Source organism: the organism of the source record quoted next, unplaced genomic scaffold (genome assembly GCF_019419815.1).
Source record: "Pyrus x bretschneideri cultivar Hongxiangsu unplaced genomic scaffold, Pyrus_bretschneideri_v1 Contig14, whole genome shotgun sequence".
In the NCBI taxonomy this organism is placed as follows: Eukaryota; Viridiplantae; Streptophyta; class Magnoliopsida; order Rosales; family Rosaceae; genus Pyrus; species Pyrus x bretschneideri.
In genome coordinates, this window is record NW_025999435.1 from 4,967,061 (window position 1) to 4,982,012 (window position 14,952).

The 14,952-nt window shown below is 39.7% G+C and overlaps 1 protein-coding gene across 1 annotated transcript; it reads left to right on the forward strand.

Annotated features, from left to right (window-relative positions):
• Positions 1 to 4,886: 4,886 nt before the first annotated feature.
• On the forward strand, positions 4,887 to 5,685 carry LOC125475150. Its single transcript, XM_048579518.1, has 3 exons — positions 4,887 to 4,929; positions 5,134 to 5,359; positions 5,449 to 5,685. The coding sequence occupies exons 1-3, from the start codon at positions 4,887 to 4,889 to the stop codon at positions 5,651 to 5,653; spliced, it is 474 nt and encodes a 157-aa protein (XP_048435475.1). The 3' UTR covers positions 5,654 to 5,685.
• Positions 5,686 to 14,952: the final 9,267 nt, after the last annotated feature.

The window sequence follows — 14,952 nt, forward strand, 5'->3', positions numbered from 1 at the left end:
CAATCCAATTGTCGGACGTGTGAGCAACATGTATATGCGAACATACAAAAACAATGATAGATTAGGGTTAGGGATTACCTTTCCTTTGAATTGGTTACCCTTTTTGGACCCACTTTGAGTCAAAGAGGCAGTACCCTGGGTCGTCACTTAGCGCTCACCTTCTAGTTCAACATGACGCCAGATGTCATGAAAGTTCTTAATCTAATCATTGTGTGTCATGATCTGTTTAAGGGCATCCCACAAGTCTAGGAGGGACCTAATCACAGCTTGGACTTAATGTTCATCAATGAGGATACTTCTAGCAACTTTCAAATCTCATATCATGCTTGACATCTTCCTAAGATGTTCAGATACAGAGTGCTTAGGATCCATCCTATAAACCTCAAACTTTAACACTAGATTTCTTAACCTAGTAGTTGAGGTTCCACCAAAAGAAAATTTCAGCTGGTCCCATATCTCCTTGGCGGTTGAGTAGCCTTCATACTCACCAATAAGATCATTATGCATGCTACTTAACATAGTAAATTGCGCACTTCGATCTTTCTTAAACCAAGATTCATAAAACCTTACTCTAGCCGTATGCTGAGCCGTAGTGGTTCCATCTCTCTCAAGATTAGGCTCATCCATCGAAGCCTCCAAAGGCTCCATTGAGAAGATATTGGATCTTCCTATGCCAAATATCATAGTTGGTTCCAACCAGCTTTTCTCCTTTGGCCAAATCAGCAACAACATTTTTGGTAGCCATTTCTTTCTACAAGGGTGAAATAATTTTGACATTATTAATTACACATCCTACATTTATTTATTTCAAAAACTCATTAGAAAATATTTCACTTTTTTTTCCTAGGTTGAAATTGAAAAATCCGCTAAGTCGCTCGTAATTACCATTCAATTCTAAGAGTCAAGATCATATTTTCTAATTATTTTCGAAATAAATCTTATTTAAACATCATTATGTTTTAAGCTTATCCATTTTTCATGCAACATCCAATTGAGTGCACAACGATTAGGGTTTTTAGACAATGGGCTAGACATGTAGGCCTCCGTAAGTGTGGCCAGGTCAAATCCCGGTGAAGGGTGGCAGCGTGAAGCTTTTAAAAACCGAACCTCTTTGACACCTAAAGTGTCTCCTTAAAGATTTTTCATAGACACCACATCAAATAAAAGGTGACCGTTAGTGAACCTCAGTCCAATTTCATTATTTTTTATTAATTATGTAATTTTTTTTTTTAAATATTCTCCTAAAGAATATTCGTTTCTAATTTAAAATGCTCAATCAACATGAGCAAATTTGATCGACATTATCTCTTTTTGATTTTCTTAAAATCTTGGCATGTGTTGAGAATATTTTTTAAAGGTAAATTAAGAACGTTTCCTAAATTTTAGTAAATTAAAAATGTCTATAATACCAAACATAAATATACACTTACGTAGGTCAATGAACCACAATGATTCATTCGCTAGTCGTGTCCCAAAAACACGGCCCACGCGCCGCCTAAAGCTGCGGTGCAAAATTAATTAATTATTTTTCTAATAATTAATTTAATATTGCGCAAACCCACTTGCTATGGATGGCATGTGTCACATAGGCGCACCTTCTGGTGGTCCGATGCCATTCTTTTGACCTCTGTTGGATTGAACTCCCTTAGATGAATCCAATGGTGTAGCTAACATCCACAAAAGCCTAGCGTTGTACTCGTACTTGCTTAGGCCGAGAGTGGAAGAGATGAACCACTATTCATCATCTTCTTCCAAAAAGCCTGGAATTTCCAGATTTTTCACTCTCGCGAGGCCTATTTACAGAGGCCATAACTTAGCGATTATGCAGCCGTTTTATATGTATTTTATGTTGTTAGAAAGATCAGATTACCATCTACAATTAGTCTTATTTGGCGAATTCCAAAAACAACTCTAACTGCACACAAAAAAAGGTCGCAAAAACCTTGAAAAAATTTGTTTTTCATGCTATTACGAAACTAGGGTTTCAATTATCTCTCTAACCACTTGGTTTATCTTTACCAAATTTTAAATATAGTCTCATATGAATGTAAATAACATAATCCAAACTTTAAAACCCATAAAAAATAAGCATGGCAAAAACAAAAATTTTAAAGACAAGCATTCATGGCATATTCATATATATATATATATATATATATATATATATATATATATCTCATGCTTTCAAGGTTTTCATACATGGCATATTCATATATATCTCATGCTTTCATGCGACGAGTGTGTGCGCGGCTCTGATACCACTATTGGAAGACTATAAATAAATTCGAAAGGACGTCTGTACCTTTTATGCGGAAGCTTGAATCTCAACACGCTCCTACAAACACGAACAACTGCTCTGACCCTCCGTACATGTCTAGAACCTCACAAGTTGTTGGGTTGGCTACGATATGTCAAGTTGCCTCTTTGTTTTCACCTCCCAATACCTGGAGCCGAAAGTGATAGCTCTAAAGACCTCACTAGAATATTTGAACTGTGGAAAAGCTTGTGTTTCTTATATTTTCTCTCTTCCCCAAAGCCTCATTATATAGTGGTTGGGAAGAGTGTACAAAAACTGAAAAGCCTATGAAAATCCCAAGTATATTCTAGTATGAATATCTCTTGATTTTCATCTAATTATCACATAGATAATTAGGAGGTTCATATCCTCATGTGGGTGGAATATCGTTTGATATTTATTTATTCCATAAGATAAATCCTACAGTTCCATTCAAATGAAGACATTTGAAGAACCTAACATAAATCATCCGTACAAGCAAAACGTAGCTTAGCAACGCCAAGAAAATCATCTATGAGAGTTGATCCGATCTAGGTAGGCCGCATGGGGGGTTATTGAAGACAAAGCTGCTGAGATCCATATTAAAACTCCAATTTGGCAACTGATGAACAACACAATTCTGCTCCATGATAACATGCTTCATGCTTCAGCTCAACTCACATCTAACCAATTGACTCATCAATGTTTTGCATCTGTTCACAATTGTATCAAGTATCAAGAGGATAATAGCAAACACCTCTGTCAATAAAATCTCCTTGTCCCAAATTGGCAGAGAACTCCACCTGCACTTATCTTGAACCATCAACATTAAGTTTATACCAACGAGTATCAGGAGGTTCCCCTTATCTTAGGTTTATGGGGGAGAACCAACTCAAGCTTTCACCTAGTTCTTAACTTTTTGTGTGTTTACTAACAAGCATGGAATCTGAAGGGCTAGTTGATTCGTAACTCAATACTTGAAAAATCAAGAATCAAATCAAAATGTTTATTTTTTATTGGTAACACATTTGTAAATTTGGTTTAAAAATTTGGTTACCTGATATTATCCTAATGTAAAAATCTTTTGACAAATAAAAAATACATACAAAGATAATTTTGGATGGTGATATCCAAACATTCCTTTTTACTTTTCACAGATATCTATTATTTCCCGGCTGTCGATCAATTGAAGTAATCAAATGACATAAATTAACAAGTGATGTGTGAGAAGTAAAGTTAAGTGTGTGAAATGTAGGGGTGGTTCGGTATGGGATACCGAACCAAAACCCTTGTTCCGATTCCCAAACGGAAATTTTTGGGAATCCCAATTTCAATACCGATCCCAAACCAAATTTTTGGGTTTTCGGGACAAATTGGGAATCTCGAAATGATTTTGGGCTTTTGGACTAAAATTTGACATATTACGCTTTTGGGTTAAAATTCAACCTTTTATATTGAAAATTTGACATATAGCCAATATGCCAATCTGTTGGACTAAAATTTGACATATAACCAATCTGCCAATCTGTGTACAAATCTGTGCACAATAGCATTAGCATCTGCCTATTCAATTTCTACTCCACATGCATGCAATAAAAAATTATCCGATTCAGCCAATTGTTGTGAAAGCGAACAGAGAAAGATAAGTTGACTCCTTATCTTTCCCATAAGTACACAAGACATGAAAACTGAGTGGACTCCTTAATTCAAACACAAGACATAATGAATTCTTCGCAAGAGAACAAATATATTTATGACTCAAAATGATTTGCAGATGATAGCCTCCATCCGTACAACAGATCATTCCTATCCTCTAGCCCTTTCGATTTTCGCTTTTTCACCAAAGTCCAGGTAAATTGTGTGTTAGTAAGCATCCAATCTTAGGGTTTAGGGTACAGGAATTGAGACTTGAGACTTGAAAGGCCATACTCAAGGGTACAAGAAACATGTATACAAAATGTCATAATGCTTCATTATTGGGAGAGTTATACAACTTTTCAGAAAGTCAGCTGACTCTTATATTAATTCTATAGATATTATTCCTCTTGGCAGGGTGGGGTGGGGGGAATACACATTAGTCAACATAAATATATTTTAGGTGCTTCAAAGTTGTAATTGAGAAAAGGATGGGATGTACAAGCAGATAAACAACAAAATGATGCGGTAAAGGTATAAAAAGATACCTCCATAAATAATCCGGGTTGATGCAGCAACTTCAGAACTGACGTTTGCTTGAAGCCATTTCCTCAATTCAGAATGCACCTGTTGTATGGAGAAACATTTGTGTGAAAAACAGACGGTGAAATAAGTTTCAACCCCTAAATTTTAACCAGTAAGGTATATTTCAAACCCTAAATTTCAAGCCCTAAATTAAATTTCAACCCCTAAACCCTAATCTAGAATTCCAACCCTAAATTAAATTTCACAAACCCTAATCTAGAATTCCAACCCTAAACTAAATTTCAAACCCTAAATTAATTCCAAAATTTACCTGATTTGGGGGGAAGAGAATCGGTGCACAGTCGACGTCGAGAGACAAATGCTCCTCCTCCACTGTCTGTGATGGAAGTCGAGAGATTGAGAGAGAGATCAGAGAGGTGATAGTCAAACAATGAAAAGTATCAGCAGCATTCTTCACACTTGTGTTACTTTGGGTAAGTTGTCGGTGATTGTATGATACACTCCATTTCCAACATTTCTTGATCCAAGTTCGCATGCATTATGCTAATTTTACATTGCAGAATAGATTCGATAACATTTCCATGGTTTGTTCATGATTTTAAACTCATGTCTTTCCATTATTCCTACATGAAATGTAATCCTAGCATGGTGTACTTACGTTATAATCCTACTTGCAGACAAGGCCACTGCACATTCTCAGAAATGTTGTGAAAAACTCGTGGAGGAAGGAGCTATTAAAACATTGCTGAAGATTTTTGCCTCAGCCACCCGAAGTATACACGATCAGGAGGTTCAAAAACACGTGCTCTCAACTCTAAGGAACCTTGCCCGGTATCCACACCTGGTAGAAGTGCTAATTGACAGTCCGGGATCTGTAGAAACTGTTGTATGCGAGTTTGTAAGGTTCGTAAGCCATATACTTTCAAATATGATTTGCCAAATTGAACGTTTGTTATAATGGTTTAACGGCTAATAACTTACCCTAACTTCAGGAACAAGGAAGAGGGTTATTTCACCGCTTCAGAACTTCTAAAGAAGGTTTGTGCTAGCCGTAAAGGCGTTGAAGCTGTGCGTAAATCGCCCGCTCTTTTGAAAAGGCTACACAATCTTGTTAAGGAACTTAGTAGGAAGGCTGGCAACAATGACAAGAGGTCAGATTTAAGCAAAGAATCTCTCGTTTTTTCTTCGGAAACTTAAATTAAACGATCGTTAAGCTCTAATTAGTACCATCTTAATCTTAATGCAGGAATGCCGGGAGTTACAGTTGCTAGAGAAGTTGCCGTTGCTAGAGAAGCTACAGAAAGGAGATTAAGGGAGGCTGTTGAAATTATGAAGATGGTAAAACAGAGGCATTAGTACTATTTACGATAGTAACTTGTTGAGTTCCAGAGTGTTTAAAAAGTTACCTTGGTTAGTTATGATGTAATGCTGACGTGTGTATTTTGCCATTGATTTTACACGTTCAATTTGTTTTTGGAGGAGGGGGAGGGAGGAACAGGGCAACTTGATATGGTTGATGCACCTCAAATTGAATGCTCTGTTTTTTCTTTTCTTTTTTTTTTCTTTTTTTTTTTCAATCATTCTTTATTTCTTTCTTTCTTCTGCTGTGATGGATTATTAACTTGGAGTGCATGTGATGGGTTTTGTAAATTTTCTATCGAGTGCTTAATTCTATGAGTTTCATTTGATAATTTATTAATTTTTTTTGTGTTCAACTGAGATACCATTTGTATTTAATTTTAAATAAAATAAATAAAATAATTTTTTACTGTATGATACACAAGGAATGATTGGACGTTTTGAATTAGATGTCTTGTTTTTAAATGTCATAGACTAAACATCTATTCCTTGTGTAAATTTGATTTAACATTATCCCTACAATTTTGGTACTTTAATTTTGTGGATGCAAATTTCTTCTTCCTTAATCTTGGACAAAATTGCACCTACAAAACAAATAACACCTTAGGTCAAGGCCAAGAGCCTCATGCGCCCACAATGAAAGGGGGGGGGGGGCTTTGGCCAAAGAACCTCCGATGCCAAAGTTAGAATTTAGAGGGAAAAGTGTTTGAGAGTTTTGGAGAATTTTAGCAAAAGTGAAGACCTAGCTTTTTAGAGAATATATAGAGCATGGCCGGTCCCTCTTTCGAGAAAAGGCGGCCGACCCTTTGTGGCATTTTTGGTGTGTAATAGGTGATAATTTGTGTAATGGGTGATTAATTGGTATAATGGGTGATTTAACTGGTGATTAATGGATTAATTAGGAAATAAATTCATTAATTAACCAATTAACCTAATTTTTATGGAATGTTTTGAAGGTTATGAAATGATTGCTTTGTAGAGAATATGGAATGACAAAGGATGAAATAATTTTGAATTTGTTACCTTCTTTGGGCACTTTTGATTTGGTTGAGGGATGATTGCCTGATGCTCGCGTGTAGGAATCCCAGTATGCCTCAAAGGTATTTTTGTCCTCTTTCATCCAAAAATTCACGTGTCGCCTTGTAATTATTTTTGGCTCCACAAATGCCCCCACACATGTTGGGCTACTCGCAGGAAAGGGCAGCAGGTGTAGAGATCTTCTTGCTTTAGGAAACTTAAGATTGCTTCGTATTTTGATATAGATTCCCTCTTTAATAGGAAATTAGATCCTTCTAGGAAAGGGAAATAAATTTCTCTCAAAGCCTATTTAAGTCCACCTTAAGTGGGTTATTAAATCAACTTTGAAAAGCAATTTATTCTACCCTACAAGAGAGAGAGAGCTTAGAGGATATTTGTTCCCCCTCCTCTAGCAATCTTCTACATCTTGCCTATGCAAAGGATCGTTTTTTGTTGGTTTCTTCGTCTTCTTCGTGTCGCACCGATGTAAGAAAAATTAATTTTTTTTGTCTTCTTCTTGGATAGTGCTGTCGTGGGGCAGCCGTCGGGGTGGTGTGGCATGTTGACTGGTAAGGGCCAGGAGTCGACTTGGCATGGGCTGAGGAGGTGGTGTGGCAGGGACCACTGCTTGGGCTGTTTGGCTTGGCTAGAGCCAAGGGCAGCTGGGGCTACGAATTAAGTCGTTAGGGCGCAATGCTTGGCGAGTCGCATGGCTCATGTCTTCTGGCTTCTTGGACCTGACAGGGGCCAGGCCGACGATTGAGAGAGATGAGAAAGTCGAAGGCCTCAAAGGTTGTTGGAATGCTGGGCATGCAGGTCTTCTGCCTTCTGGTCTGAGAGAAAAAATGAGGAAAAATCTAGTATGGGTTGAGTTCCCATGCTAAGTATCATGAATAGCGTTGGCTGCTCTTAGTTCTCTTCACCGAGATAAATGTGGGTTGCTCTCGAGAGGGAAGGTAAAGAGGATCAAGGCAGATACTTTGGCTCGTCTGATTGCTATCGTGGAGCTTATTGTGAATGAAAGTGGAAAGAAGAGATTTTTCTCGTCTGCTCAAGAGATATTGATTAAGAAAAAACCGAAGACTTCCTCCACTGCTTGTGAGGGTCCACCTGCTGTCGAAAGGCCTATGATTGATATGACTTCTTCTAATGAGGAGAAAAATGAGAATGCTAGATCTGAGCCTGTGGTGCCTGTTATGTCGAGAATGGCTAATTCGATTGTTGATAGTATTGCTCAGTGTAGAAGTCTTGTCATGCCCCTAGTGCCAAAGTCTGTGCCAAGATGTCCGTTGGGAGCTAAGTCCGATTCTCATTCAGAAAGGCTTACTATTATGAAGAACCATAAGGTGGACTCTACTGCTAAAGTAGCGTTAAGGCTCACTCGCTCTGCTACTAAGATTGATTTGCCTGCTAGGAATGAGGAGACTGCTCGAGTGGGCAGCTATGAAAAATCCACTAAGCCTGCTTCTAGGGAGGCTGCTAAGATATGTGTGCTCTTAAAACCAGATCTGCTTGAAGACATGGACGCTTGTGCCAAGTTTGTTGATGGCGTTAGAAAAGTTTGTTTGCCCAAGTTCCTTTATGAAGCATACGACTCAATATAGAAGGACTGCTCTACTTGCTATGATGCATATATAGCAAGGCTGCCAAAGAGGTGCTGAAGACTATGGCAGCTGAAGCTTATTCTTCGTCTGAGGAGATCAAGAGTTTGGACTCTAAGCTCGTTTTTTCGAAAGGGTCTAATATTTCTGCCCCCATTTCTCTGCAGCTTGAGATTGCTTGCCAAGAGATCGTTGTCTTGAAGACTAGGCTTGACATGATCCAAGTCAAGTATGAAAGCGCAGAGAAGAAGATTGGATGTTATATACCTCAGATTCAAGATCTTGAGTTTGCAGTTTTTGAGCTTTATTTCGTTGCTTATGCAAAGGATGAAGAGTTGATTGCTGCTTATAATCAAATGATCCACTTCAAGAGAATTGCCAATAGGCTTGAACCCCAAGTGTTGGAACTTCAAGGTGTAGTTTGAAGAAGGAAGTGGATGAGCTGCAGTGGGTTCGTGTTGGTCTGCTCGAGGAGAATAAGCAACTGAAGGGTGAAAAGGATGGGCTCGAGGTTTCGAGATCTCTATTTCTCTGGAAAACTTGCTTGCTTTTACTTTTGAGGCTGTCCAAGCTGCTGAAGTGTTGTCTACCAGGTAGCCTTTAGGATTTTCTTTGTTTTTCCTTGTAACTCTTGTTTTTCTTGAACTCATTTGGCCTTTTTAAGTTGTTTATAAACATCATTCCTTCGCTTTCTTTATCTTCGCTTCTTTTGTTCATACCCTAACCTTTGGACTTTATAGACCTGTGGCAGACGTGTTACTTTTCTATAAGTAGACAGGCATGCGTAGTTTATGCAATCGTAGTTGTTGGTATAGAATTTTGCAAAGTTGTTAGCCATAGGGTTAGCAACCAGATGCCTTACTTACAGAAGCAGACAAATCCACGTAACCATTAGGCTGTTAACCTTAGCTTTCTCTAATTCTGTAGGTTGCGTAGCAAGTGTCACAACACTTTCGGACTTGCTGTAAGTTATTATGTGCTTGGCAGAGGTGAAGCTTATCGACTATGTAACATGTCGACAGTGGATAAAGCTTCGTATATGCATGCTAGCTTGTTTAAGCTTCGTATATCTAGACGTGGATGAGCCTGGATATTCGGAGTGTAAAGTTTATCCTCCCGTCTTGGAGAGCTGACCTATATAGGTGTCAGGACATTGGTTTATCCTCTGGCACTGGAGAGCATGGTTGGTCCCTCGGGTGGCGCAATTCCTGTGATGAGCCCTTAAGAAAGGCGCAATCTTCTTTTGAAGTGCAGGAGTGACCAGTTGTTGTAAGCATGCAGCTGAGCCAAATTGTGATTACTTGTGAATTCCTCATTGAAAAATGAGTGAAACAAACGAGAATTTAGCTGTAAGGTAGGAATTGCATAACAATTGGATAGTACTCGGCTTGTGAGGTGGTCCCCGTCGAGCTGTTTGAGTCTTTGAGTTTTGTTGTAGTGAGAGGTCACACATGGTACTTCCTCAGATTGTAGGCTCTCCACTACTTTTCAATATTTTGGTCATTTCATGGTGGCGAGGGTGTAATTACTCTTGCCGCCTACTCTGCTGATTTTGTACAGACCTTCCTATGGGTAATGATGAAGGCTTTTCTTAGGACTAGATCTTCGGGTTGGAATTGCCGAATCTTAGCCCTTTTATTGTAGCTGAAGAGAAGCTGTTACTGGTAGGCTGTGATGTGGGTGATGGTCTGCTCGCGCTTCTCCTCTGCCAGATCTAAGCTTATGGTCATCTCTTCACTGTTCTACTCAATGCTTGGTAGTAGAGCAATGATACTTGACTTGATGACATTGGGATGACCGATTGCTTCTGAGCCAAATGCCAAAGAGAAATGAATCTCACTGGTTGCTCGTCTTTTGGTGATGCGTTATACCCATAGACATTAGGGGAGTTCATCTAGCCATTTTCCCTTCTTGTTGGTAAGGGATTTCTTAAGGCATTCGAGGACCATCTTGTTGGATGCTTCGGCCAGCCTATTGGCTTGAGGATATCTCAGCGTGGATATATGCTACTTGATGCCATACATTTGGAAGAACTTTGCCATACCTTTGCCCACGAATTGTGGGCCGTTGTCAGTGACGATGGACTGTGGGATGCTAAATCAGCAAATGATGTTCCTCCATATGAAGTGCTCTATGTTCGTTTGAGTCATAGTCGTCCTGGGCTTTGCTTCTACCTATTTGGTGAAGTAGTCGGTTACCACGATCATTATGCATTTGCCCCCAGTGGAAGGCGACATAAGTCCTACCAGGTCAGTTGCCCACTGCATGAATGGCCAATGACTCGTATACAGGTGTAGCTTGCTAGCAAGCAATGTTGGTATCGGCTTACGCTGGTAGCGGTCGCACTTTTGTACTAACTTCTTAGCATCTTGGTGCATGGTAGGGAGTCGTGGAGCTGGGGCCATGTTACACTTAGCAGGAGATGCTCAACTGCCGGTATTGGACCATTCTAGATCTAAATTATGGAACAAAGGTCGGCTAGGGCCATGTGACGTGCAACAAGAGGTAGTGTTCAACTGTCGATATATGTTTTTCCTATGTAGAATCTTTTGGGGCGACAAGGACAAAACTTATTTCTGAGTGTATCCTTCCAATGTTCATCTGCCCTTGGCGTGTCTTTTGGACCGAGTTGTTGCGTTCGTTAGAAAACTTTGCATCCACCAGGGTCTACAACTTTATCGTCTCACGTTTGGATTGGGCAGAATAATGTGTCATGAGGATAACTGCATGCATTTAAAGGTAAAACTTAAGCTTTCAGGTTGCAACAACTATCGCTAAAGTTAGCTTTTGAATTTTTGATAACATCAAGGAGATCTTTTGAACTATGGAATACAGGTAGTCAGGCCCCCAGCTCTTCTCGTAGGATGGTAGAGCTTATTGCTGCTTCAGATACCGTCAAACATGTGAATCAGTCTTCTTCTGCTTCCAGTTTGGATAATAAGGAGGTGATGTCGGGTACTTCTTCAAGTCCTTGAATGTGCATTGGTGTGCCTCGTCCTAAAGTGCATGCTTCTCTACTAGAACGAAAGAGTCTGTTAGAGTTAGATATTCTTTCATGATCAATTCTCCAAATAGCGGGTGCTCTGTTGGAAGTCCTTTTTGGAATGCTGCTCTAGCTATCAAGTCGTTGTATCCGACTATCCTTGCCTTCTCTATTTTGAACCTCTTCTCATAGTCACGAAGCGACTTTTTTGGGTTCTTCTTGACGTTGAACAAGTGGTTGGACTTCTTCTTATTCGAGCGATAAGATGAATATTCTTTGGTAAAAACCAAAGAAAGTTCGTCAAAACTCTGGATAGATTGTGGTAACAGGGTGTAAAACCAATCTTGCGTCTTGCCTTGTAGATGGTGGCGAATATCTTGCATATGAGATCGTTGTTGTTTCGATAGAGGATCATTCCGCTTTGGTAATGCTTTAGGTGTCTCTCCGGGTTTTCATCCCCTTTAAAAGATGTGAAATGTGGCATGTTGAACTCGCATGGAGGCTATGCCTGCTTGATCTCGTTCGTGAAGGGTGACCTACTTATGTTGGTCATGTCCCGTCGTAGAGCCTCGTCGGCCACTTCGTTGCGTTGGAAATCACGTGATCGCTTGTTTAGGAGCTTCTCTACTTTTTCCTGAATTTTCCTTTGTTAGTGCAGCGGAGCTCTCGGCTACCCCTAGTCTTGACCTGCTGGTCTAGGCTACTCTTCTACGTGCTCGGCTTGTCTATGCCACGACAGCGGTGCATATGGTGGATTCCTAGCAAGCGAGGGATTTCGCAAGCTGTTGGTTGAACTTGAGCCGGATTGATCGATTGCTTTTCTTCGCCCGTCATACTGCCTACTCCGATGTGATGTGGAGGATGCTTCTTGCTGGCCTAACCGCAAATGAACACTTTGCTTGGAAGGCTGCTCATGTTGATTATCGGAGTGTGGCCCAAACCGTGAGTGTATACTCGTCCATGGGCCTAGTTGAGAGTACATGCTCCTCCATGTGCTAAGACGGCAGTATACGCTATCTCAGGAGCCCAATCGGGAGTGTACTTTGCCCAAACGCTCGGTTCGTGGCTGGTCGAGTGGCTGGTTGTCGAGACGTTGCTGGAGAGGTTCTTCGTCTCCCCTTGTCCTTCTTCGGGACACCTCGTTTGGAACACATTGCATCTTGGTGCGTTGTAAGAGCTGGTTCACCAAGGTCGTCTGCTGTGCTAGGGCGCTTGTCAACTATATGACTTGTCAAGACAAGTGTTGTTCGCCATTTGGATTGGAAGAGCTTGGAAGGAATGTTTCTCCTTGAGTAGTGGAAGTATGGTAGACTTCGGGCGCAAGATTTAAGTTAAGAAATGTCAAATTAGCCGTAAAATATGGTGAAAATGCTCCCGGTTTGATCATCGATCCGGAAATTTGGAGTTGGGACCGTTGAACTGGTCTTAGACCGATTTAGGCTGCTTGGAAGGCCACGGGAGCAGACTGGGCCGCGAGAACATGCTGGGCCATGGGAGTAGGCTGGGCCACGAGAGTAGACTGCTCAACGGGAGCAAGTTGGGCCACAAGAGCAAGCTGCTCAATGGGAACAGGCTAGGCCACGAGAGCAGGCTGCTTTGCGGGATCAGATTGGGCCATGGGAGTGGGCTACACGGCGTATGACACACGTGGGTGCGAGGGTAGGGCTTGGCTTGGCGACGCGTTGGGCTTGGAGTGACATGGCTTGGGCCATGGTCTTGGTGCCATGAGCCTTGGATGGCACGACTTGGGCTTACTTTGGTGGCACGGCTCGGGCCGTGATAGTGGTGCCATAGCCCTCGCTGCGAGTGGCCACTGTGATGATTCCCATGGTAAAACCTTGTTGTGGTGGTGCCGCTCCCCATAGGATCACATTTAGTCTCATGGATTGCCATGGTCTCATTTCTTGAATATTGAAATTTTCACTCATTGAGTTTTCTAAATTTCTAGTCATCGTATTTCTCTTTTTCATTTTATCAAAGAATCTTTGGAAATAAAAAATTCTAATAATAAGAATGTATGAAGAATACAAGTGGACTAGAAAATAAAGAAAAAACCTTTTTATGGGTGAGTCTTCTACAAGTGTGAATTTCAACTCTCAATGAAAGCACCAATTTGTGGATACAAATTTCTTCCTCCTTGATCTTGGATAAAATTGCACCTACAAAACAAATAACACCTTAGGTCAAGGCCAAGAGCCTCACGTGCCCACGATGAATGGGGGGGCTTTGGCAGAAGAACCTTCAATGCCAAAGTTAGAATTTAGAGAGAAAAGTGTTTGAGAGTTTTGGAGAATTTTAGCAATAGTGAAGACCTAGCTTTTTAGAGAAAAAATGGGGTTCAATATATAAAGCATGGCTGGTCCCCTTTCGAGAAAAGGTGGCCGGCCCTTTGGGGTATTTTTGGTGTGTAATGGGTGATAATGTGTGTAATGGGTGATTAATTGGTATAATGGGTGATTTAATTGGTGATTAATGGATTAATTAGGAAATATTTGAAGGTTATGAAATGATTGCTTTGTAGAGAATATGGAATGAGGAATGATGAAATAATTTTGAATTTGTTACCTTCTTTGAGCACTTTTGATTTGGTTGAGGGATGATTGTCTGCTGCTCGCGTGTAGGAATCCCACTATGCCTCAAGGGTATTTTTGTTCTATTTTATCTAAAAATCCACGTGTCGCCTTGTGATTATTTTTGGCTCCACAAATTTTATTTCATTAGAAATCTATTCACGTTAGCATTCCCTTTTTTCCTCCTATTTTTATGCATCTTTTATTATGATGATTTAAGATTTTGTTTTATTTTTATTAAAATATTTATTTATTAAAATTAACTTTTGGAAGAAGAAAATAATTTAAATTAGAAAAAAAATTTATAAATTGGTATCCACTACTTCCAAAGATTCATAAACCTAGTAATTTAAAATTTTTGAGTTGAAAAAGAAAATTTAGAATTTGAAATCTCTAATTTTTAAGTTTAAATTCTAAATAAATAAGTGTCATTTCGATCATCACATGTCACCACCACCACTCACGATCATCATCCCCATCATGGTTGCTGGCACCACTATATACTGTTGTGGCCCCAGTCATTGCCACCACCAATATCACAACCCGCAACCACTACACACTATCATCACCATCGTCACTACCACCACTACTATTTCATTTTCTAACTAGTATCTCTCATTCTCTACTGATTAATAAAACACTCATTGCCAACCAAAACTTTATGAAATTACCAGTTTAACCTTCTAATTAAAACAGAACATGAATAAGAAATATGGGGCAAAAATGTAATCACACAACCAAATTTTGCTGTTTTTTTTTTCAAAGTCTCACCTACATGTAATCATAACATATTTCTAATTAAAAAAAAAAAAAAAAAAAACGTCTCACTCTCACATTCTCTATCATTCTCTTCCTCTCTCCTTCTATTTCAAAAACAAAAATAAAAAAATTTCTCACACACTTTGTGTGCATCCATATGCTAGTATATATTAATGACTATATATATATATATATATATATATATAG

Bases quoted from the DNA above. Each gene is read 5' to 3' on its own strand.
- LOC125475150 (XM_048579518.1), top strand. From the start codon at position 4,887: ATGAAAAGTATCAGCAGCATTCTTCACACTTGTGTTACTTTGG. The intron at 4,930-5,133 runs GTAAGTTGTCGG...TCCTACTTGCAG, and splicing joins TCACACTTGTGTTACTTTGG to ACAAGGCCACTGCACATTCT. The intron at 5,360-5,448 runs GTTCGTAAGCCA...CCCTAACTTCAG, and splicing joins GTTGTATGCGAGTTTGTAAG to GAACAAGGAAGAGGGTTATT.